At 37.9% G+C, this 27,468-nt stretch overlaps 4 protein-coding genes across 4 annotated transcripts; all 4 read right to left on the reverse strand.

The window, feature by feature from the left end:
- Positions 1-3,093: 3,093 nt before the first annotated feature.
- Positions 3,094-4,062, reverse strand: LOC137596963 (olfactory receptor 52K1-like). The gene has a single exon (XM_068317809.1). It carries the CDS (start codon positions 4,060-4,062, stop codon positions 3,094-3,096), a length of 969 nt encoding a protein of 322 aa, XP_068173910.1.
- A 3,358-nt stretch (positions 4,063-7,420) lies between these two features.
- LOC137596187 (olfactory receptor 2AT4-like) lies at positions 7,421-8,383 on the reverse strand. The gene has a single exon (XM_068316499.1). It carries the CDS (start codon positions 8,381-8,383, stop codon positions 7,421-7,423), a length of 963 nt encoding a protein of 320 aa, XP_068172600.1.
- Positions 8,384-10,470: 2,087 nt separating this feature from the next.
- On the reverse strand, positions 10,471-11,430 carry LOC137596188 (olfactory receptor 52E8-like). The gene has a single exon (XM_068316500.1). It carries the CDS (start codon positions 11,428-11,430, stop codon positions 10,471-10,473), a length of 960 nt encoding a protein of 319 aa, XP_068172601.1.
- A 1,353-nt stretch (positions 11,431-12,783) lies between these two features.
- On the reverse strand, positions 12,784-13,734 carry LOC137597071 (olfactory receptor 2AT4-like). The gene has a single exon (XM_068317998.1). The coding sequence runs from the start codon at positions 13,732-13,734 to the stop codon at positions 12,784-12,786; it is 951 nt and encodes a 316-aa protein (XP_068174099.1).
- Positions 13,735-27,468: the final 13,734 nt, after the last annotated feature.

A 27,468-nucleotide genomic window follows, 5' to 3' on the forward strand; every position in this document is an offset into this window, starting at 1 on the left:
GGAACGATTACATTGAGTTTTTCATCAAGGAGCAATTCAAGAGAGACTACCAGCTAAAAGTTTTGCTGGATGATGAAAAAGTGCAAAATAACAGAGACCAAACAGGAATTAGCATCAAGTTCAAAACACAGGACAATGGAGTGTTGATGATTGTTGTTGGACACACAGGACATGTTATGCTGAAGGTAGTTATGAAATCCTGTTATCCTGATATTGATTTTGATTTCAAGTTTAAAGTGTAACATTTTTTGTCGTTTCTGTGTAATTTAGATAAAAGACAAAAAGCCTGTGTATATTTTCAAAGACAACCTGTCAGAAATCTTGTCAGAGTTCACTGTGGACTCTCCTGTGGCTGATGGGCGCTGGCATGTCCTCCTCCTCTCCAGCAATGTAAAAAACACTTTTCTGTTCCTGGATGGCACACCAGTCTTGAACATCACTGACCAAAATATGGATATCACTCTTGTTCATGTAGAAAAGCTTATCTTTGGATCAGCTCTGACAGATGATTCAGAACTTCAACACCCAGGTAAAGTTAATTCTGTTTTTTAGAAACTCAGAGCTCTTTTTTTCTGCCTGCAATCAGGTTCTTAAAGGGGAACACTCACAAGGGTGTCCTTGAGAGTATGCGCAATAGATCCACCACTTACTGTGTCACCGTGAAGAGTATGTCAATTGTTGTGTCATTGCACTGAAGGCTTAGCATACAATATGATGATGTCAGCATGGTGTTGAGATTCACTCAGCAATTTCTTGACCCTGGAAGCCAACTGGAGAATGTGTTTGTCATCAGTAGTTTATGATTCATCAAGAGATTTTCTCCAAAGGCAGAGTCAAATCCCTTTTTTAAATCAAAATCTTTTTTTCTTTCTCACAGAAAGATGCATGATGATACTAAGTATCACCTTTATTGTACTGTCATCCCACAAATATATTTTTTTAATGTTTCAAATATGGATTATGATCAGGACCTTATTGCTTCTATTGGTGGAGCATCGAGTTTTCCTTTTCACTGGTTTATTTGTTACGAAGTTACCATTTTTTAAAAAGATGATGGAAAAAAGTGTTCCAGAGTCTACATCTGTAACAATATCTACCACAAAATTAAGTCTTCCAAGATAGACCTGTTAAAAAAAACCATTAGGATCTAATTCCTTCCAAGACCACCTGAAGACAAACAAAGACAATGAAATAAATAAGTCAGTGATCATCAAATTAAACCAAATGTTTTCCTTGTTCTGTAAGCAGATCAGTCCGAACCTACATATGTAACTTTTCATCAGATGGTAAAATTACACTGTCTTCTCTCTTTTTATGCCAGGATTCATTGGATGTTTGCAGTATTTAAATGTAACTGGTTACTCGCTGCCTACTAGTGAACTCAGCATGATTGTGGATGTCTGGCCAAGCCCAACCCTCGTACAGACGAGCTGTAGCTCTCCAGATGTCTGCCTCCCTTCACACTGCTCTGAGGGTCACACACGTCAGATTGGTTGTCTCTCTGAACACTGTCTGCACCGGTGGAGGTGTGGTCCCGCTGTGCAGAATAGGTCCTGTATCTGTTTGCATAACATTTCTAACCATGCCTGTGATATCTGTATGTCTGCATCAGACACCCACAATCAATGCCATGAGGCACAGGGCAGCACACCTTTGTGGCTCATAGCTCTGATTCTTCCTCTGATGTCCGTGCTGGTGATTTTTGGAATGTTTGCTGCCCTTTACAGAAGAAGGCAGCAGAATGCAAAGCATCAGTGCGACAAGTCGTCACAAAAAACAAAGCAAGGGACAGACAATGCAGCATTTTGCTTTGATGACAATACAAACCTCAGATGTGCTACATCTACTCGGACAGAGAAACCACTTGACCCGAAGAGTGTTGTCGAGCAGAGAAATCTGGAGTTTTACTGTGACGAGTGTCTGTCCAGTGTTCAGTCGCTGCCGAATAGCGACATGCAGTACTATGAAAACAGCAGCAACTCCAGTGCATTTTGTTCAGACACTGCCTCAGTGCAGCTCAGCTGGCACAAAGGATTTTACAACACAGAGTATTTGAAAGCTGAAACTGTACGGTGGAAAGATGTAAGGATGCTTTTAGGTGGACTTCACAAAGAACATTCCAGTGATGACAGAGAAAAAAGGCTGAAGAAGCCTCAAAATGTAACTTCTCTAAACAAGCAGTTATTGACTAAGATTGATGCAAAACCCTCCCAGCATGCATTGTCTGGTCACAGGAAGAAATTTCTGAAAACAGAGTTTGTGGGACCTGTGCAAAGTCTCACATTTGAAGAAATAAGCAAAATAAACAGTCCCATGGAGCAAAAAGTGTCACAGCATGAATCTCCAATGACCACAACTGCCTCCTATCCTATAATGATCAATTCCTCATCTGACAGTGAAGCCAACAAGGAGTTTGGGTGTGAAAAGTTTTCAGTCATCAGCACCAGTAAAAATATGCAGGAATCAATCTCAAGATGCTGCTTTGGACATGAAGATATCTTGCCTGTCAGCTTGTTCTTTCAGCCTCATTCAATCATGCAGTCTGTTTCACAACAGGTCACTGATTCCCCTCATATGTCTGAGCATTGGGAACATATTTTGAATATGTGTTTGCCTTTTACCAGCTATGCTCCTGTATTTGAAGATATTGCATGTTTACCTAGTGAACCCAGTCATTACAATGATGTACAAAGTGACATAGAGGAAACTATTTGATGAACATCCAGGGCAGGAAAAGGTTTCATCTAAACCTTGTCTTATTTATTTTTTGTTTATTTTCTTGTTAATCAATTCTGCTGCTTTGAGTAAAATGTAGATGCAACCCTTCAAAAGGAGGAAAAATAAAAGTGTAAAGTTTAAAACATAATTCAGAAAGGGTGCAGTAGTTTCTATTAAAGCAATTTCAATTAAAATCACAAATTCACAACCATTATACATATGATCATTATATGAATGTTTGTACAGATTAAAATTTTCAGTCATTAAATAGATAATCGAGAAACACATATCATATTTAATGTATTTTTAAATTGTATTCTATTGTAATATCATATTTCTTGCCAATTACATCAGACATTAAAAGCTATTTCATTGTTAGAATAAAAGCTTTGCCTGTGTTCCAATCCTAGCTGTCTTCAGATTTTTTATCAAAGTCTGCTTGATGTCCTGAGTTTTGAAACAGTATATGATTGGATTAACAGCAGGGGGAAAAAGACTGTACAACAATACTAATAAAATACGAATGTCCAGACTGATATAAAAACCAACAGTATTAGCCACGTAAACAAAACACCTGGGCAGGTAAAAAACACACGTGATAAATATCTGTGGTGTACAGGTTGACAAGGTTTTTCTACGTCCTGCAGCATTTGACATTTTCAGAATAACCGCAATAATGGAAGCATAGGAAAACAAGATGAATGCAAGAGGAAGCAAAAGGCAAAACATGGCCATGCAAAGTGTAGTGACTTGGACAATTCTAACATTCCCACCACATGCCTGACTTGTGATAGCAATATGGTCACAGTAGCACTGAGCTATGACATTTGATTTGCAGTAAGGTAAAGCAAGGGCTTGGACAATAATAGTCACTAACAATGAAATAGGTATGAACCAGGCAAACCCACAAAGCAATGATATGCTGTTGTTTGTGATGAGGACTGGATAACGTAGAGGAATACAAATTGCAATAAATCGATCAAGAGCCATCACCAACAAGATGAACGAAGTCACCGATCCTAAATAGTGAACAAAGAACATCTGTACAAAGCAGCCATAAAATGAAATAATGTTGTCATCAAACCAGTACTTTGATATGATCTTTGGAAGAGTCACGGTGCCAAAGGTTAAGTCATTCAGTGCCAGATGACAGAAAACAAGATATGTTGGCTTTTGAAGAGATTTTTGACACATTACAAATGCTAAAATAAACACATTTCCTACTGCAATAGCTACATAGACGAAAAAAAACACGGCTGATACATGTCCATAATATTTTGGTGAAAGTCCAGGGAATCCAAGGATGATAAAGCTTTTTATCCCAGTGACATTGGTGTAGATCATTATTAACCCCTGTTTCACTAGGAGCAATATAGAGACAACCCTGTAAAACAGAATTCAAATCTAATTCAAGGAAGTACATTAAAATGATATTTAGTGCGACTATAACTTTTGAAAAGAATACCATTAGTCATCTAATTCATTAAAAAAACAAAACACTAATCAGATTTATCAGTTTTACATATAATTCAAAGGTACAGACAGAATTTTGTGTTTCACTTCAAATCGGAAATTATATTAAAATTTAGCTCAGAAAAACAAACCATTCAACATTTTTAAAGTCCTAAATGTATAACACTATCCAATTAATTTTAGATAGAACCTCATTTGATTCTCTTTACCACATTGGGAACCAAAATTGCCAAGTGGTAAAATAATTTTTAGAATTTTTATTACCTCACAAGAGGATATTTTTTGTTTCTAAACATTTAACTCAGGGCTTATTTGAAAAATATATTTAACATATGGTATAAATTCTCAGACAAAACAAAAAGTATATTTCATTTGCATCGTCTTACCCTACTGATGCAGGCCAATAACTAAAGGCTGTGTGGTGGCTGAGTGATATATACAGGAGAGCGATGTTTGACCAAGTGTGTTCTCAAAGGGTTCTATTCTCAAATGTATCTCAAAATTAGTATTACGTTGTCTTCTTAATTACAATGTTCAACAACTCATTAAAAAAACCTGAAAAGCACTGAATTCACATCATGGTAATAAAAAGCAACAAAGATAAAAAAGATCACAAGCAGTGAAAAGATGAATGAATGAATGAAACAAGAATTTTGGACACTGACAATGGATTATATAAGTCACATATAGGGTAAATAAATTTATATTTGATAAACCACACAGGTTGCTTTCACTCATGGGTCTGTGAAATAGTAATAGTAAAAACAGAGAGGCTGTACTACAGAACGCAGAGACCTTCACATACTCCTACAACACAAACATTTCTTTTTTTTAAATTAAAAATAAAATAAAATAAATGTAAAGTGCAATGTTTGACAATAGGATGTCAGAACATTTAAAGTGACCCTTAATTGCAGGTAAATTTAGAGGGGTATGTGTTGGGATGAAAAAAACAACAATATTAAAATAGCGTTGTCCGCTAGCCAACTGTCATTCTACTGGCTAGTGAAAACGTTAAACATGCATTGCTACACTTTAGAACTCTTAGTGAAATAATAAAATGTGGTTTTATGATACTTGTAGTCTATATATATATTTTTTTTATAGCTTTAATGTAAATCTAGCCTATCTATTCACTTCCATCTGTCCCTGAGAATGTTCCTCACAAAATTAGTTGTAATTTGGATATTGTTCTCATATGAGACAAAATTACTGGAAAAAAAACAAATGAAAAAATACATAAAAATATAAGGTGTACCTGGCTATTTAAAGGAATTTGGAGATGTCACTGATTGGCTTAATTTAAGTTTGAACAACTCTGAGCCTAAAAAGCGTCATCGCTCCTCCCAACTTTATTTTGAATATAAACAGGATAAAAATGACCTGGACATTTCCTAGAATGAAACTTAAATAATTTAATAGTACACAGTGATTTTTAAAATTTAGCCATTATCATTAATGTATTAATGGTATTAATCAATGAATACACTTAAGAAACAATATGGAAAATAGGGCTTTGAGCATTGGTTAACTTTATTTATTTTTTATTTATTTAGTCAGTTGTTGTTTTTTTCATTCCAGACATGTTATTACAGCAGACTTCACTTTCATCAGTTTTGGAACATCAACATCATCCGAAAAGGAAAGAAAAGGGTTGACGGGTAGAAGCCATTTGCTTATAAAATTTACATTCCCTGAATCAATATCTCTCTCATTACAACACGTCATCAACCAGATTCATATATTACATATCACATTTAAATAATTTGATTTTGGTACATTGTTTTGAATCGTCCATTCAGTCCAATAGACGTGCGTGTTTGCACACGTCTTTATCAGTTCACTGTATCATTTGCTGCACTAAGGTCACAGCGATAATTTTCCATAGGCATGACACATGTAGTTTCCTGAGCCATAAAAATCTGAGATATTAACAATCATTTGCGTCAGATGTAACTTTGCAAAGTCAAATTTTTAAAAGCTTTTTTGAAGGCAGATAGAGTTCCTATAGACTCCTAACTTTGTTGTCCAGTTTGTTCCAAAGTTTGACAGCAGTGAAAGATAATGAAAATGTTTTCAGTGTAGTTCTTGCTTTCTTCTGTAAAAACGGTGTGGTTCCTTTTAGTTGGTAGCTGGATTCGTTATTCTGAATTTGTGCTAATATATTTTGTGGTAAACAATTATTGGCTGTTTTATACATGAGTTGAGCAGTTTTGTAGCTTATGATGTCATGTAATTTAAGTAGTTTAGATTTAATGAATAATTTATTTGTATGAGCTCTACAATGTTCATTGTGAATAATGCTTATGGCTCTTTTCTGGATAAAAAATAAAGGTTGTAAGCCACTTTTATATGTGTTTCCCCATACTTCAGCACAGTAGTTACGATAGGGAAGGACTAATGCACAATATATTATATAGAGTGCCTTTTGATTTAATAGTTTTTGAGTCTTCCAGAGTATGGATACACTTCTGGGTAACTTTTTGCAATTGTTTTACATGAGGTTTCCAATTTAGCATCTCATCAATGATCACTCCTAGCAGTTTGAATTCAGCAACCAGCTCAATATTTACGTAACCACTTTGAATCTCGTCTTTATAGGCAATGATATTGTCATGATAAAATATTTAGACTTTGCGGTCATATACTTGATTTTATATTGATATAGTTACTAGTTTTCATACTCTTGTCCAAACAGTAGTTACAGCAAACAAACAGCAAAGGACAGAGAGTTTGATAACTCATGTGATGATCTGAAGTAACTATTATTTGTCATAAGACAGAAGGAATACGAAAATAAAAGGCAGAGAAACCACAGCTGCCCTGGGGCAGACTGACGGAAATGTGGCACCACCACCAGAACAATCACATACATTTACACACAAGGCGTGTAAAGTGCCTTGCCCAAGGACAAAAACGACAGGTAACTAGGTGAGCGGTTATGCTGGTTGTGCACATTATGTGTCCATTGCAAAAAGTCTGTATAGAGAGAAGATGATAAAGACATTAAAAAAATACTACTGCATTTTTATTATTTCTCCCGACATGTTAGAGATTATGCTAATAAATCTCAAACTTGACAAATTACCTTCTTTCCAAAGATACACAAAATTTTCTATCAGAAAATTTTAACAAATTATAACTTAATTTCTTTAGAATAACTGGACATTGTGTACATCCAATATTTATAGTATTTGACATGTATATTCTGATGCATGTATATTCTGCATTACTTTGACACTTGCTTCATTCCAACTTTAGCATTGTTCATTCTCTTCATTAAAATATCTTTGATATCTTTGGTTTTGAAGCAATATATAAATGGATTAACAGCACAAGGAAGAAGACTGTACAACAATATCATTAAAATGCGTATATCCACACTGAAATAAAAGCCTATGGCATGAGCTAAATATACAAAACACCTTGGCAGGTAGTACAAGCCAGAAACTAATAGCTGTGGTGTGCACGTTGATAAGATTTTGTATCTTCCATTTGTGTTTTTCATTTTTAAAACCACTGCAAAGATGGAAATATAGGAAAAAACAATAAAGAAAAGAGCAATTAAAACACTGAACATTGCAATACCAACAGCTAAAGTCTGGACATATCTTACATTCCCACCACATGCCAGGTTTGTGAGTGACATGTGGTCACAATAACACTGCTCTATGTTAGAGTTACAATAAACCAAGCTTATAGCGTGAAATACAATTGCTATCATCCAAAGAAATGTCCCAATCCACAACAACCCACAAGCAAGAGAAATATTGATGTTTGTGATTAAAATAGGATATGTCAAAGGAAATAAAACAGCAATGAAACGATCAAAGGCCATAATCATCAGAATGAATGAATTAATCGCTCCCAAGGAATGAACAAAATACATTTGAGTGAAGCAAGCACCAAAAGATGTGATTTTGTCATCCAACCAATATCTGGATATAATTTTTGGTAAAGTCACTGTCCCAAATAACAAATCATTCATCGACAGATGGCAGAAGATCAGATATGTTGGTTTATAAAGTCTCTTCTCAAGCCCGACAAAAACTAAAATGAAAATGTTTCCAATTAGGATGAACAGGTAGGTGAGGAAAAGCAGTGCAGAAAAAAGTCCATAGTACACTGGGTCAAGTCCTGGCAGTCCAAGTATGACAAAGTCTTTTACTGTTGTTACATTGCTATTAATCATTCTATTTTTTGTATTAAAATGTTTGAATAAATGCTCTGTAATACTACATTTTGAAAATGGAAATTGGTCATAATTAGATATTATACAAGAACAGTCTTCTTCTTTAGGTTCCTCTGCTGCAATTGAATAGTTAGAGATGATCACATCTCATCCAAATGCAAAATGACTTCAGTGTAGCACCTTATAAATTCTGGTCTAAGCATTACGTAATGGGATTATCACGCCACATTATGTCATTGTCTGCATCCTAATCTTTTTCCACCCTCCATACCCCCTCCTTTATTATGCACATGTGTGTGAATCTATGTGGAAATACTGTAGGCGGCTGATCCGGAGCCACACCACCTGCACCTCATGACCAATATTACTAATCTCAGCCAAAGGAGTAAGAAAAGATCATGTAGATAGAGTGAATTGAAAGTGTTACAATTGGTGCTGTGCCATTAGTTGATACAGTCACATAGAGGTGAGTGTCCACAGTATAGCCATTTATAATAATTTAAAACTATTCCAGAGAGACAGACATGAACATTTATTCACATTAAAATGATGTGGTACCACAAGTGAGATTGTTGTTATCATGGTTTCTACAATATCATTTCCATCGTTACACGGGACAGTCATGAAGAAAACTGCTCTTAAACATTTATAGATACTTGAAAAGAAAAAAACAGCAACACTATTAATTAGAAACCAGATTCTTGTGGGAAGTACTAAGAAAAACAGACAGGCAGACAGACAGACAGACAGACAGACAGACAGACAGACAGACAGACAGACAGACAGACAGACAGACAGACAGACAGACAGACAGGCAGAGACAGGCAGAGAGACAGACAGACAGACACAGACACAGACAGACAGACAAATATATATATATATATATATATATATATATATATATATATATATATATATATATATATATATATATATATATAAATATATATATATATATAGATAGATAGATGGATGGATGGATGGATGGATGGATGGATGGATGGATGGATGGATGGATGGATGGATGGATGGATGGATGGATGGATGGATGGATGGATAGATAGATAGATAGATAGATAGATAGATAGATAGATAGATAGATAGATAGATAGATAGATAGATAGATAGATAGATAGATAGATAGATAGATAGATAGATATTATTATTTAATTATAACCATAACCAGTTGAATGGGAATGGATCTTCACATATACATAAACGCAAATACAGTATAACTGTTACAATACATTCGGTGATAGCTGCATAAGAAATCAGTTTATCTTTACAGTTTTGAATTATGGGCTTTTTAATAGTCCTTTAAATAGGCTTTTCCTGCTATTGTTCTTATTATTCTTATTCTTATCTGTAGTATTAGTATTACCAGGGTGCAATTTGTCAAGAAAAACAGTAGATGGGAAGTTTTTTTTTCTTTTAATCATGAAAAATAAGCAATCAGTACGCAATCCCTATGAGACAACATTCTGACCAGTTTAACTTTCATATTTATTATAAACTTCAATACAACTTTAAAAGGGTTGAAACATTTGATTTTTCCGTGAAAATTAATAATTTTCTGTGAAAATGAAAAGATGTGGGAAAAGGGCTGATTGGGCTTCTGGTCCATGGATTAGGGCCAATCACATGAACATGGCAGAATTAGCCTAATGCGAACGGCCTTCAAAACATAACATTAACACCCCATAGATTAACATTTCACATGTCATGTCAAATGAACTCAAATATCAGACTAAGTGACCAGCTCACTGAGTCTGATATTTGAGACTAAGTGAACTGTATACTTAAATATCAGGCCACATGAATGTCGGAATTCATGTGGCCTTTTCAGCTTTCGTGTTGGTGCGTCATGTGCAGCGTTTCGTCCTTCCTTTATCCACATCTCTGCAACATTCTGGGCAGGGAACCCATGCACATATGGCAAATTAACAGCGACAAAAAAAAAAAACTGTTCAGGGTGAACACATTCATTCTGTTGTGCTCACCATTAAGAATATTATTTGCACAATATGATGTTCCACACGCAGTTCACTGTCAGTTTACTTCCTGTCCCATATGGATTTGCATCGGAATTAAAATGTCCTTTCTATTCCAATTTTAGTTTTATGCAGCCTCTTTAGCAATATCTGCTTGATGTCCTGAGTTTTGAAACAGTATATGATAGGATTAACAGCAGGAGGGAAAAGACTGTAGAGCAAGATCAACAAAATGCGAACATCTGTACTGAAAGAAAAACCAACGGTATTAGCAACATAAACAAAACACCTGGGCAGGTAAAAAACACACGTGATAAATATTTGTGGTGTACAGGTTGACAAGGTTTTTCTGCGTCCTGTGGCATTTGACATTTTCAGAATAATCGCAATAATGGAAACATAGGAAAACAAGATGAATGAAAGAGGAAGCAAAAGGCAGAACATGGCCACACACAGAGAAGTGACTGCAACTATTCTGACATCCTCACCACATGCCTGACTTGTTATAGCGATGTGGTCGCAGTAGCACTGAGCTATGACATTTGACTTACAGAAAGGTAACGTGAGAACATGAAGTATAACAGCTACCATCAGAGGCAAAGGTATGAACCAGGCTAACCCACAGAGCAGTGATATGATGTTATTTGTGACGAGGACTGGATAACGTAGAGGAATACAAATTGCAATAAATCGATCAAGAGCCATCACCAACAAGATGAACGAAGTCACCGATCCTAAATAGTGAACAAAGAACATCTGTACAAAGCAGCCATAAAATGAAATAATGCTGTCATCAAACCAGTACTTTGATATGATCTTTGGGAGAGTCACGGTGCCAAAGGTTAAGTCATTCAGTGCCAGATGACAAAAAACAAGATATGTTGGCTTTTGTAGGGGCTTCTCATAAATAACTATAAATAAGAGGAAAATATTTCCTGCTGCAATAGCCAGGTAGATAAGAAAAAACAGACCTGACACAGGTCCAAAATACTGTGATGTAAGTCCGGGGAATCCAAGGATGGTAAATGTCGACATCCTTGTGAAATTGGTGATCATCGTTTGAGTTCGCAATATGAATCAGAAGCAAGACGTGAAATATATCTATTTTTTCCTACAAGGTAAAAAAAAGCTGCAGAAATAAATCAAATAGTTCAGCACAGATATCCAAAACTCAGCTATTTAAAATGATGTTCTGCAGTGTATTTCAGAATCACATACAAGTAAATGACATTTTATGACAGCATAATACTCAGTCTGAACAAAGCTCTCCAGACTTGTGCATGGATGCTAGGTACCTCCTGCTTTATCAAGGTGACATCCTCAAGAGAATATAAGTGTCAACCAATGAGCTGAGGAACAGCTCAAACTCTAACTTTTTGGGAAACTTGGGTGAAACACTAAGCACCTAAGGTCAGGATGGAGGTCAGGATGTATTGGCCTAGTCACTTACACTATGTACTGCATGTTTCGAAATAAAGATGAAAGTTATTTAAATAGCAGAAGAAATAAAAACATAAGAAGACAAAACATGAATTGAATGAATCAACCAAAATTTATGTGCATGTCTATTAAATTTAATAGACATGCAATAGTTCTGTAACTCAATGCTTCTCTTTCAGGTAATAGAAATTTTTGAGAAGATCGAGCACAACTCAAGCTGAAACTGGCTTTATTTCTTTATTATGTTCTCAAAAACACATCTTTTCTCTAACTTTGTATACTTTACACAGTGAAACGAGGATGCTAAAAAACATATCTGGCTCCAAATTATCTTATAGAGTGAATAATAATGTCCGAATTGTAGTAAATGTATATTTCTAGTGTGAAACGTCATTGTTAATTTTTGAATAATTGTATTATAATAGCTTTAATGTAAATCTAGCCTTTTGATTTCAACCTATTTGAGCATTCTGGGGAATATTTGTCCTAAAATAAGGTGGAATTTTCACATTTTTCCCAGAAAAAACTTGATGTGGCTGAAATATAAACACAAATAAATAAGTTAACAGCTCTGTTGGAGATCAGGATGTATGGGACTAGCCTCACATTTATGTACTGCATGTTCCCAAATAAAGATGAATGTTTTTGTTTAAGTAGCAGTTAAACTTTCGAAGGGATTGGGAGATGATACTTTGATTTTATCAATTTAATTTTTGTACAAAACTATATGCTTAAACACCCTCTCAGCTATCAAAAATGTAATTAATTGCATCTTAATTTCTTGAGCAAAACTGCAAATTGTGTACATTCAATGAATCTGTCGACCACATAATGTATGTACTGTATCGGTTGCACGGGACTGTAAGTTGTTTAACTTCACAAACATTTTGCATTTTGCAGTATACATTTATAGTAGTTACATTTGACATGTACATTCTGATGCATGTATATTCTGCATTACCTTGATGTTTATTTTATTCCAACTTTAGCATTGTTCATTCTCTTCATTAAAATATCTTTGATATCTTTGGTTTTGAAGCAGTATATGAATGGATTCACAGCACAAGGAAGAAGACTGTACAACAATATCATTAAAATGCGTATGTCCACACTGAAGGCAAAGCCTATGGCATGAGCTAAATATACAAAACACCTTGGCAGGTAGTACAAGCCAGAAATTAATAGCTGTGGTGTGCACGTTGATAAGGTTTTGTATCGTCCATCATTGTTTTGCATTTTCAAAACTACTGCAAAGATGGAAATATAGGAAAAAAAAATAAAGAAAAGAGGAAGTAAGAGAGTGAGCATTGCGATGCCAACAGCTAAAGTCTGGACATATCTTACATTCCCACCACATGCCAGGTTTGTGATTGAAATGTGGTCACAATAACACTGCACTATGTTAGAGGTACAATAAGGCAAGGTTAGGGCATGAAATACAATTGCTATCATCCAAAGAAATGTCCCAATCCACAACAACCCACAAGCAAGAGAAATATTGGTGTTTGTGATTAAAATAGGATATTTCAAAGGAAATAAAACAGCAATAAAACGATCAAAGGCCATAATCATCAGAATGAATGAATTAATCGCTCCCAAGGAATGAACAAAATACATTTGAGTGAAGCAAGCACCAAAAGATGTGATTTTGTCATCCAACCAATATCTGGATATAATTTTGGGTAAAGTCACTGTCCCAAATAACAAATCATTCATCGACAGATGGCAGAAGATCAGATATGTTGGTTTATAAAGTCTCCTCTCAAGCCCGACAAAAACTAAAATGAAAATGTTTCCAATTAGGATGAACAGGTAGGTGAGAAAAAGCACTGCAGAAACAGGCCCATAGTACACTGGATCAAGTCCTGGCAGTCCAAGTATGACAAAGTCTTTTACTGTTGTTACATTGCTATTAATCATTCTAATTTTTTTAAATAAAGTGTTTAAATAGATGTTCTCTAAAAAGAAAATTACAAAATGGCAATTAGTCATCAATAGTCATTCAGACATTATATATGGCTAGTATTCTTTATCTTGAGGTTTCGCTGCTGCATTTGAACAGTTAGAGATGATGACAGCACATCCAAATGCAAAATGACTTCCATGTAGCACCTTATAAATTCTGGTCAGGGGATTACGTAATGGGATTGTCAAACCGTGCTATGTCATTGTCTGCTGCCATCCTCCATGCCTCTCTCCCTCACTATGTGCATGTGTGAATCTGTGTGGAAATACTGTAGGTGGCTGACACCACCTGCACCTCATGACCAATATTACTGATGGGATGGACAGCAAAACTAATCTATTTGGATCATTGATTTATTCACTCATTTGTTCATTCATTAATTTGTTCATTCATCCATTAATTCATTCATCTTACAATTGTGGCATCTTCAGCCACTTATCCAAATCAGAGATGTGGTTTACGTTGGAGCCTACCTGAGCTGACTACTGAAAAGAGGTGGGGTACACCCTGGACAAGTCACCAGTTCATCACAGGGATGCACTAAAAGACAAACACTCACTCAAGTTCACACTCGGACCCACTCTCACACCTGCAAACAATTTAATAGAGACCAATTCAACCTAGTTGGATTCATTTGGTGGGGTGGAGGGGGAAAGTCAGAGAACCTGGACAGAACCCACACAATCACAGGGAGAGCACGCAAACTAAACAAAGAAAGACCCCAGTTGGAATTGAACCAAGGACCTTCTTTATGCGAGGCAACGGCCTTCGTTTGGAATAACCCAATCACACAAGACCATTTTAAATTTCAATAAGTCAGATACTATGTGTTTTTCCCTAAGTATGACACCAAATGCTAGTTTTGCTGATTTTAGTCGAAAAATTATTTAGCCTCCTTGAAAAGAAAAATGCACAGGTGCACCAACTAACACTCATTTAATAGAAGTATTCAACCGTTTCTCAGCTTAGCCCTAAATTTTCAAAGGAGATTTGAGGATGCAGCTCTGTGGAAAAATGAAACTATGAATGAAACTACTATGAATGAATTTGTAATTTCTGGGGTATTTAGATCAGACAGAAGTGGAGTGTAAGATGGGACATTTTTTGTGTTACAGCTGTGACAAGACTTGTATTGTCTGTTCCAAAAGGCTCAGATTAGAGCCGCTGCTCCTTCGCATCTGGTGAGGAAGCCATCAGGGCGCCTCCCTTGGGAGCTGTTTCTGGCATGTCAAGCTGGGAAAAGACCCTGGGGCAGACCCAGGACCAGTTTGATGGATTACATCCGACATCTGGATAAGCAGATGAGGATGGATGGATGGATGGATGGATGGATGGATGGATGGATGGATAGATGGATGGATGAAATGATTGATATATGTTCCATGAGGCTGTTTAAACCTTCGATGTATGATGTGGTTCCAGATCATAAGTAATATATTTGTGAATGAACATAGCATATGATTGTGGGTAAAATACTTCTGCTTACAACAGTATGTGATCTGTATTTCATTTCTTTTGCACTGTCAGCAATTTCCACATGAACAAACTAATCAGACTAATTTTTGATTTTCATCTAAAGATGACTGAAACTGGTTCAAATAGTCATTTGTATCTCATCCCTTTATTTTCTCAGTCTGTGTTCATATTCTTGTCAAACAACATTCTCCCAATGAGCTGCATTGTTATCCATAGGACGAACCATTAATTTAATAATGCCAATGGTTCAACTCTCACAGGAAGGAGTCCCCTTTGTGTACCTGAACTCGATGAATTTTAATATCCCCAGGGTTTAATGATAGCTCCTCATTAGATGTGGAGCATGTGTTAATAGGCTTAAGAGCACGATCCGCAGGGTCAATGATAACCTATAATGTTAACATGAAGCCTTATGCTTTTGGGTTTTATGAAATGTGTGGACAACAACCATATGTTAATTACATTGTATTTACCTGCATTTACCCTAGAAATGGGTGGGCTGAACAAAAATGCCGTTCTCTGAGTCAACATCAATAGGAAAATGTGGGTCTATTCATATTTCTAAAACAATGGCATTTTTTACAATGCATTTTTTCTCTTTTTTTCTGTTTTATGTGGTCTCTAAAACATGTTCGTTAGGTTCATTAAGTTCATTAGGTTAATTATCCACGTAGCAAATGGTAGTGCACGATCCATTAGGGACTCCAGTGCACAAGATAGTTTCTCTATGTCAAGGATGGTGGGCTACAGTCATTTGTGACCCATCTCTGTACCATCAACAGACGCTAACAGTTTAGAGCTCATTTAGGTGTATCAATATAAGTTTACCTTGTGTTCATACCTTAGTGAAACTTTCGTCTGTACACATCAAACTCTAAATGTTTACTGACTTTGTGAATGGGTAACAAATAAAGTCTGTCATGTGGATTGCTGTGAGCATGTTTACGTGATAGTATAGATGTGAAACTGTCTCCCGGTTTTTATTTGGAGCCGACTGACCCCGGAAAACCGGATATATGATTGTTTACATCTGATCTAAGACAAGCGGTTCAAATGGCTTCTTTCATTGGTCTAATCAGACGCCCTATTTCTGTCCACATAGTCGCCATCGTACAAGCGGTGATACATGTATTCACGTGATTCGAACACGTCTGGTGATTTGTGCATTTTGTCACGTGATGCAAACACGTACCATGATTGGTGCATTTTGTTACATGACGTAAATATGCCTCGCGATTTGTGATTTGAAAAACTTGTTTTAAGAGTGGCATAAGTGACATAAATTGTATATAGTTATGTTAGAAGCCTATGGCAAACTTTTTTGAGTTCAAAATCAAATTGATGAGCATTTTATTGGTTTTTATGTGCAATAAAAGACAATTTGTTTTACAGAATTTTCAAAATGACTGGGTGTCTATTTTGGCCTAAAAAACTCATTTGAAGAGTGGCAAAAGTGACACAAACTGTATATAATAATGTTAGAAGTCTATGGCAACCTTTTTAGAGTTCAAAATCAATTCGATGAGCATGTTTTTGGTTTTTATGTGCAAGAAAATAAAATTTTTCCATTTCCAAATTTGACTGTGTGTGTCTATTTTGCCCCAATATGTCAACATAGTAAGTTATAGGGAAATAATAACCATCTTTTCATATAGCTGAAGTTGTGCTGAAGATAAAAATACCAAGCATGGGTATGTTAAATCATTTTTAATGTGGTATATACTGTAGAGACAAATGATTTTCATGGACAGGATATCGAGGCGTAGTCGTGGTGAGGAGGGGTTACAGTATGATGGCCTGAGGATTGTGTCGCTGCTTTTTGCAGATGATGTTGTCCTATATGCGTCATCGGCCTGTGACCTGCAGCCCTCACTGGTCCGGTTTGCAGCCGAGTGTGAAGCGGCGGGGACGAGGATCAGCACCTCCAAATTAGAGGCCATGGTCCTCAGCAAGAAACTGGTGGACTGCGTTCTCCGAGTGGGGAAGGAGGTCCTTCCACAAGTGAAGGAGTTTAAGTATCTTGGCGTCTTGTTCACGAGTGAGGGAACAATGGAACGTGAGATTGAACAGAGAATTGGAGCAGCAGGAGTGGTATTGCAGTCGCTTTACCACACTGTTGTCACAAAGAGGGAGCTAAGCCGAGAGGCAACCTCTCTATCTACCGTTCAACTTCATTCCGACCCTCACCTATGGTCATGAGCGATGGGTCATGACCGAATGAACGAGATTGTGGATACAAGCGGCTGAAATGGGCTTTCTCAGGCGGATATCTGGTGTCTCCCTTAGAGATAAGGTGAGAAACACTGCTGTCCACGAGGAGTTCAGAGTAGAGTCGCTGCTCCTTCGCATGGAAAGGAGTCAGCTGAGGTGGTTTGGGCATCCAGTGCGGATACCTCTGGGGCGCCTCCCTAGGGAGGTGTTTCTGGCACGTCCAGCTGAGAGGAGACCTCGGGGCAGACCCAGGACCAGGTGGAGGGATTATATCTCAACATGGCCTGGGAACACCTTGGGATTCCTCCAGTCAGAGTTGGTGGATGTGGCCGGGGAAAGAGAAGTTTTGGGGTCCTTGTTGAAGCTGCTGCCCCCGCGACCCGACTCCGGATAAACAGAGGAAAATGGATGGATGGATGGATATAGAGACAAATATCAAATATACCAAAAAATGGCAAAAATAGGTCAGGACTCTAAGGGTTAATCAAGAGGAAGGTTGTCACACTGTGAACCATTTCATTCTATTGACCTGAGTGGGTGTGTGACCTGATGGAGTTAAGAAATAGAGCACAGAATACACATAACAGTCTCAGACACAGTCAGAATTAGTTTTGGGTTTTTTTCTATAAATCTTTGAATTGTTTCTAGGGATAATCTTCTGCCAGTCACTACATGTATAATGATTTCTTCAGTTTTTGTACATGTCTAAAAGTAAACTTTGCCGAACTTTCAGGTGAAATTTAGCAAAAAATAACTTGAATAAAAACAAAATGCATTTATATGCTAATTATATTTAATCTGTTTTTCCAATTCTTAAATCACCCATGAAAATAAATCACTGCCAAAGATGAATGGAGATCAGTCTGTTGCATCATTTCAATCAGAACTGCTTTAGTTCTGTCACTCTGGTGGGTTTGTGCTCATATCATGTCCTGTTGTAGCATCCCAAAGTGGTTCTGGTCCAAATTATGAAAGAAGTTACAGTATATAACTACCAAACCATTCAGAAGTGGACTTATTCTTACACAAAGTGTGACTAATGCGTTTATTGAACAACAGTGGTTAGAAAGCTTTTTTAAGCAGTTTCTTTAATTAATATTTCCAAAAGCTTATAGGAAAAAATACATAGAGATGAAATAGATTTGGTGTAACATACCAACAACGATAGAAAAATATAAGTTAAATAGTTTTAAGCTGAATCAAATATAAATAAAAACACACAAACTGACAACCAATGCAGTTTTTAGAATATGCAAAGACAAATATTCCAAAGGTAAACAGCATTGCGTGAACCTGTTTTGATATGAGAATTCACCGAGGTACAAAGTCACAAGTGAAGCCTTACAGTCTAATCACACACTGGAGACCATTACTGGCACGAGGAGCTAATTAGTATCATTTGTGTTGACTATTCTGAGCACCTAAGACAAATACTGTATCCACAAAATTGTCACAAAATAGAAAATAAATATGTGTGTGTGTGTGTATATATGTATATATTTATATATATATTATATATATATATATATATATATATATATATATGTATACGTACAGTGTGTCCTCGCGCATCAAAGCTCGCAACTTCACGTCATCGCACATTTTTGGTATATATATATATATACATATATATATATTTATATATATATATATACATACAGTATACTGTATAATTAGTTCATTTTGTTTTCATTGTATATATACTGAGATATGAGTTTAACTCTTTCTACTCGTAACCCACCAAATTTTCCTCATTCAAAATAACTACTATAATTTCAATCAATTCCAGTCTTGTAAAAAAAAATCCACCATAGACATGCATAGTGTGCATACTTTCATATAGAAGTTACGTAAAGAATTAATAATGTATGAAAAAAAACACAAAAATGACAAATACACACAAACTACATCTTTACTTGCTAGACAACATGTGGGAAAGAATGAGATGCAGTCAGAGCTGATGTTGTATCCATTCGACAGCTAGCAATAGTGTCCTGAATTACAACTTGTAACTCGGATTTTTGCCGTACGTCAAACAAAAATAGAGATCAAACAATGGCTTGTATCTCAAAAAAATTGCTTGTATATCAATGTACTACTGCAGTACATAAATCAAACACTCTAGGCTACGTAAACTCTTGGTTGCTTTAAGTCATTTAATCATAATGAAATTTAAAAAATTAAAATAATTTTTTTTTGGAGTTTAGATTAGGGGTTTATATACTCATTTAAACTTTGTGTTAAATTCAACTCAAAGTTGAAAAAAGAAAAGAAAATGAAAGGCAACACTCAAAACCTTTTCATGTCTGCTCAGCACCATAAATTCCTGCAGCAGTCCAAACACATTTTATCTAAATTTGAATGGATTAATGTTTTTTTATGTATTAAAATTATAATTGGAAAAACAGGGTCCAACCGTAGTTTACATTCTATCGGCTGGTTCAGTGTACAGCAAGGCATCAGACTCTATGACATCATCAGATGGATGTAGCAGCGCTGTGAGCCACATTATTCTCACAGCAGAAGGGCAGAACTGAGAAGGACTATATTGTCAGCAAATCAAACAGTGGATGCTTTCTTTCAATGGACCGACTGATTAATGCCTCTGCTCCATCAGTGCATTATTATGCTTTATGTCGGTCACTTTTAATTAACCCTTTGTTATAGCAGCACAAATCAAATCTCCTTGAAAAAAAAGCCATCGATGGATGTATCCATCCATTGATGGATACACCCATTGATGAATGGATGGATCCATCCATCATATAAGGATGGATGGATGGATGTATCCATTGTTAGGTTGTGGGGCAGCAGCTTCAACAGGGAACTCCCAATCTGTCACATCTACCATCTCTGACAGTGGGATCACAAGGCGTTCCCAAGCCAGTGTTGAGATCCAGTCCCTCCACCTGGTCCAGGGTCTGCCCGAGTTCTCCTCCTAGCTGGACTTGCCAGGAACACCTTCCTAGGGAAGCGCCCTGGTGGCAATTCACACCAGATGCCTAAACCACCTCATCTGACTCCTTTCCACGTAAAAGAACCGCGACTCTACTGTGAGCCTCTAGTGGATAGCAGTGTTTCTCATCCTATCTCTATTGGAGACACCAGCTACACACCTGAGAAAACCCATTTTGGCCGCTTGTATCGGCGTTCTCGTTCTTGTGGTCATGACCCGTCGCTCATGACCATAAGTGAGGGTACGAACGAAAATTGAAAGATTGATCTACTGATCTTTAGATCAGGGAAGTCATTACTCCCAATCATGCTCCTCCAGGTGTCTCTGTCATTGCCGAGGGTGTGCATTGAAGTCCCCCAGAGAACAACGGAGTCCCCCACAGATCTCCCATGAAGGATCCCATTTAGGGTTCCCAAGAAGGCCGAATACTCCGAGCTATTATTTAGTGCATACGCAAAAATAACAGTCAGAGTCTGTTCCCCCCCCACACACACACACACACAGCCTCAAGGCGTAGGGAGGCAACCCTCACGTCCACCGGGATAAACCCCAACACAGCGGCACTCAGCCAGGGGCTTGTGAGTGTCCCCACACCCACCCCTCACCTCACGTCTGATGCTACTCTGGAGAGGAACAAGGTCAAACCCCTCTCCAGGAGTTTGGATCCAGAACCGAGGCTATGCGTGGAGGTAAGCCCCACCAGATCCAACTGGTGACACTCCACCTCCAACACAAGCTCTGGTTCCTTCCCCGCCAGTGAGGTGACATTCCACGTCCCTAAAGCCAGCTTCTGCCGTCTGAGTCTGGTATGTCGTGACCCCTTGTTTTCACTGCCATCCATATGGCAGCGCACCCGACCCTAACGGTCTGCCCTGTGAGTGGTGGGTCCACAGGGTTATGATCAAGTAATACCTCATTAATATCACTGTTAAGCTAAAGCTATAATGAGACTATTCTTCACAGTTCTCTATAATATATCCTTCACAGAAAAGTTAGTGTCCAAAGGCATTGATGCAAGAAAGACCAATCTTTTTATGAGTCTCATTTTGGAGAACAATATCTTAAGACGATTGTCTCCATTCAAGCCATGAAGCAGTGACGATTTACATGTAATTAGGTTTAAGACATACTACTGAAAAGTTTCAGGTGAGGTAAATCACTGTCAAGTAAATGGTGCTGTAAATACCAGGAAGATCCCCTTGAATCCAGTGAAATATGATTTATCTGGACATTTGGTGTTGGTTTTAGGATTAGAGTTGGGTTTAGGGTTAGAAGGACATTCTGACACACACACACACACACACACACACACACACACACACACACACACACACACACACACACACACATACACACACACACACACACACACGCACACACAAGGGCCTGTACGGTATGCAATTAAGGGAGACAGATGGTGGAGCGAGGGGCAGCCACATAGCAGTGCCTTAAAAGCGGCTTGTCGGGCTCGGGGCCTGGCTCAAGGGCACTGCAGCTGTGCTCAGGAGGTAAGCAGTCACCACTCCAGCTACCAGTTCACACTCCATACTTTGGTCAACTCAGCTACTGCCATCCCGTTCTGCTGCTCCCTTGGGAGTCGGGGTCAGGGTCACTTATTTTGTCATCATTACTTCAAGACACACACAGAACCACTATGATGAAGGTGAAGGACTGGATGAAGGACCCTGGATGTTCTCCTGCTCTGCCATCCAGCGTGTGGATGCAGGAGCTGCAGACAACCAGGGGGGCCGACTTTTGGCTTTTATGAATGCCAAGCATGGACCCTTCTTACCTATCATTTCCAGCTCTGAGTGTTGTATGGAGTTTCACTTCTCTGTAATGTGTTTGTTTAGAATTTAGAACATGGTTCAAGTTTCAAGTTTATTTATTCTTATATAGCCCAGATTCACAAATAGTGTCTCAAAGGGCTTTACAATCTGCACATGGACGATATCCCTCTGACCTTTGTGTACTGGGGGCAGTATGACTTTCACATTGGATAAGGAACAACTCCCCCCAAAACCTTTTTAACAGGGGGAAAAAAATGGATGGGAGAAACCTCAGGAAGACTGCAGAGGAGGGACCCCTCCTCCAGGAGTGGACAGACTAACCAATAGATATTGCATGTACAGATTAACTACACAATAACAATAACAATGACAGTAACAATAACAACAATAAATGTATGACAAAGGCACGCTGATCCATCCAGTAGAGGGAGTCACCACCAGCCAATGAAGCACACAGAGGTCACCAATTGCAGAAGATCCACCACTCTGAGGACAGACCAAATAATTCCTTTGTTCTCAAAAAAGTTACAGTGTATGATTACCCCTGCCAAAACCCAAAAACCACAGCTGAACCCAATGAGATGGAACCAGACTCCCCTAGTGGATAGTGAAGCAGGTCCACTGTGTAGCTTTTGATATCACCAGCCAAAGAAGCAGACAGAGGTCACCGATTGCCGATGATCCACCACACAGAGGCCTGAGAGAGAGAACAGGAGAGGGAGGGAGAGGGAGAGAGATAGAGAGAGCAGGGACGAGAGTGGTGCTAGAGGGACCAGAATGGGAGAGGATTAATGGGAGACAGAGGCCTAAGTTAGAAATCCTACGGATTCAGACTTTCTAATATCTATAGGGAAATTATTCCACAGGAAAGGGGCACGATAGGAGAAGGCCCTCTGGCCAGCTGACTTCTTTTTAACTCTAGGAACACAACAGAGACCTGTATTCTGAGAGCGGAGAGCCCTCATCGGAGTGTAAGGTTTAACCAGATCAGACAAGTAGGTGGGAGCAAGCCCATTAATGCTTTTGTACGTCAATAGAAGTACCTTAAAGTCGGATCTAACATGAATCGGGAGCCAATGTAATGCAGCTAATACTGGGGTGATATGGTCAAATTTCCTAGTTTTAGTTAATATTCTTGCTGCTGTGTTCTGAACCATCTGAAGGCTCCTAGTACCGGACCGAGGCAACCCTGATAACAGAACATTGCAATAGTCAAGTCTAGAGGACACAAAGGCATGAATCAGAATCTCTGCATCAGCCATAGATAAAGAGGACCTAATTTTGGAGATATTACGTAGATGAAAGAAGGCGATCTTTGTCACCTCTTTAATATGCTGGTCAAAGGAGAGAGGTTTTTTTTTTTTTTTTTGATTTTTGCAAAAACACTTTAATCTCATTCAAACATTTTGCAGTTTTACATTAGATGAAAGCATTTAAGTGCCTCAGAACATCTTTTCCAAACAAACTTCAATCACATTTAACATTTAACATTTAGAACATTTAGAACATTTTACAAATTTTCATTAGATGAAATTTCAAAAACACTAAACACTCAAAAACATTAAACACCAAGAGACAAAGGGAAATACAATATAAGAATTAGTGCATTATAACAGGAAGTTTGCAAAAGTGAGGTGGTCATCAACTAAAGTGCATAGGGCATTTTTGTAACACCAGATGTTCCTAAAGTTATTCAGGTCTTTTGTCAATTTATAGAAACCAAATTCTAGTTTTAAGCGACATCTGATGTTACAGCAAAAAACAGTAGCTGCTTCTTGAGCGATATTGTTTTCAATTTTCCTCTTCCTGGTCACATGAATTGCAAGTTTTGCCTCCCCAGAAATAAAATTTAAAAGCTGCCACTTTCTCTGATTCGATCTATTGTACCCAGCACCGTAGATGAATTTCCTGATACTAAAGTTTTCATTGAACAAGTTAAAAACATTCGTTAGAAGAGTGAAGAGCACTGCAAGTCTCCCACACTCACTGAAAGTATGAAAGACTGTCTCCTGAAGAGGACAGAAGGGACACTGGCTGGACACTGCAGGGGCAAAAACAGAGACAAAAGCATTGGAACCGACGGCACCATGCAAAATCCTCCACTGGAGGTCGGCTGTTTTTTTCTTGAGGGGAGGTTTGTACAGAAGTCTCCACTGCGGGTCAGTTGAATGTAACGTTACTCCAAGATTCTTGACTGATGAACTTTGGGTTATTAAACAGTTATCTACAGATATTGTTAGTTGTTCAAATTGGTTTCTATGTCGGGCAGGTCCAATGATTAACATCTCTGTTTTGTCTGGGTTTAGGAGCAGAAATTACTGGACATCCAACTATTCACGGCAGAAAGACAGGCCTCTAGTTTAATTAATTCAGATCGATCATCTGCTTTTATGGGCATGTTAAGTTGTGTGTCATCAGCATAACACTGAAAATTTATTCCAAAGCTGTGTATAATTTGACCAAGAGATGCAACATACAGGGAGAATAACAAAGGACCAAGCACAGACCCCTGAGGTACGCCATATTTGATGTCGGAGAAGGCGGAAGTTTTATTATTCTAGGAGACACATTAGGTCCTATCAGATAGATAAGATTTTAACCATGCAACAACTAACTCACAGACACCAAACTGGTGACAGTATAGATGGTCATGTTGGCTGTTACTACTAACCATTGACTTACTGTATGTAATCAAAATATCGTCTGACAAGCTTTTTCTTGTTTCTAAATCTGTTAAAAATTCTATGAATCTTACTGCATCCACTTGAACCATGCATTGACTTTCAAAAGTTTACTCGTCTGCCACTTTCAGTAATTAAACAAAACAAAACACTTGCTGTTTACTGCACTGTGTCACCAAACCCTCTGAGGTTCATTACTAGAGCTAAGTACTGAAGAGGAATTACTCTGGAGGGCAGAGCATGACACATCTCTCCTATCAGCACCAAAAACAAACAAGTCATTAACTTGACGAGCACTGTTAAACACAACGACAGCAACTAGGCACTGGTTACCATGACGTAATGGTTTGTGTGTTGTATGTATTAACAGTTCTAAAAGTAAAAGTGAATTTGTTTATCTTTCACAAAACTTCTGCTAAACTATCTAACATGCCAGATTGCACACCATTAGTACCTACTAATAAAGGCATAACTACTATTCAAAGTTAGAATTTTACCTATTAATATTCAGATTGTTGCATTTGTTCAAATGAGAAATCCCTAAACAGTTAGCTGTGGACTGCCAGACCCTTATTCCAGAGATCTAAATATGATGAAATTTATTTGTTTTATTACACAAAGTGTTTGAAACCCATGAATAAAATATGAATGTAATTATAGGAAAAAAGTCTTTTACTGGGGTCACAGAAGAAAGCAGCGACTTTGAGAATTAAAATACTGAAAATACTGAAATGATGAAATTCTCAGGCGGTACTTCAATGAGAGACCTGCATCATGCTTACTGTTAGCAGATTTTTAATGCCACTAAACCCAGTGAATTTCCAGTGGATTATTGGGTGCAGATGAATACAGTGGCAGAGCTTGTGGACTGTTACATGAAAATGCAGGGCAGGAAACTGAAAAACATGAGTGCCTATTGTGTCCCTAACAGACACAATAGGTGTGGATGATTTAGGTCCTACAGGAGGCGTAACTACATTGACCGCATCAACCTGTGAATGTCCCTAACTAAAACTGACATTGAGGGGTGGTGTCTGTAAAGATAAAGGTCTTTATTTTGTCATTACGGAGAGAGCAAACTCTTCACAGAAAGGCCATGTTGGAAATGCTGGGGTTTGAACCCATGACCTTCTTGCTGTTAGGCAGCAGTGCTCACCACTACGCGCCGCCACTTCACCCACTGTGTGGGTGAAGTGGATCATTCAGGATATGTAGACGTTTGGTCACCTACCCATATGGTGTCTGTGAAAGTCAGACAACACAAGGCTGCAACCCATAAGGCCCCCGCACCACCCGATCTCAAACTAAAGGGTTACAAGGTTGGAACCTAAAACTTCTCCAACCACCCATGCGATGCCTTAAACTCCTTTAACTTCCTTTTGTTTGACAGTTTTTTTCAGTCGCTACCAAGCGCTTTCCTGTACTTCAAATACTTTTTCTAAACTCTTAACACAGACTCACACCTAGAAAGCACAATTGACCAAATGGTTAATTTTCTTCTCAAAAACATATCTTGTTAAATAAACACTAACTCTTCATTTCAAAATAGAATACATCTTTTTCTGTAGACACACTTTACCAAAACACTGGATATTCGACTCATATGTCAAACAATAATGCTTGTTTTCACTTCATAAGGTACATGCAGTCAATCAAAGTACACCAGGTTTCAAAATACTGGGTACTGTTGACATTATAGAAATTGCATAGACTTTTATATTTCAGTTTTACCGGCATTTGCATGCAAAATGTACACAAAAATTTCTTGGTTGGGAACTGCACTGTATGTCCACATGCAATTTTCACATTCAAAAGTACTCTAGCAAAGAGTAAATCAGTTTTTTTCCGTTACATTTTATTACAGGAGGTACAGTAAAAATACTGTTTACAATATGATAGAAAAGAAAAAGCTTACAGTGAATAAAATAGTCATGAAACACACAAGAGTATTCTGAACAGAAAAAAACAACAACAGCAAAATGCCCAGAAAAAAAGGGGGCGGGGGGGGGGTTACGTAAAAAAACCACAAAATTACTGTCTCTAATCTCTACGATCTCTGATATCATCCAAAGCGATACATCTGGGATAGCCTTGGTAATGATCAGCTGTGTGTCAATGGGGGGGCAGTGACTCAGCGGTAGAGCGGGTCGTCTAATGTTCCAAGATTTGCGGTTCGATTCCCGCTCCCAGTGTGAGCTGACAGTGGGAGGTGTCAGTTCTCCTCCGGAGCACTGCCGATGCGCCCTTGAGCAAGGTGCCGTCACCCTTACAAGTTGCTCATTTTGGCGCACCACAAAGGAGCTGCCCGCCACTCTACCCCCCGCTGCATGCGTACAGGACCCCTGTGTGTGTGAGTGTGTGTTCAGGGCCTGTACACACTAATACCATGTTGGCCCAAATATACAACAGTGTTTTTTGCATTAAAATAAGATTGAAAAAGTGGGGGTCGTCTTACATTCGGGGTCTAGACATTATACCCATTCATAACGCCAGATTGCGCCAGATATCTTTTAAAGCGAATGCTAAACTTAATTCCCCAATTCCCCATACTGTATCAAAGGTTTGGAATATTGT

The sequence above is a fragment of the Antennarius striatus genome, chromosome 6 (genome assembly GCF_040054535.1).
Source record: "Antennarius striatus isolate MH-2024 chromosome 6, ASM4005453v1, whole genome shotgun sequence".
NCBI lineage: Eukaryota > Metazoa > Chordata > Actinopteri > Lophiiformes > Antennariidae > Antennarius > Antennarius striatus.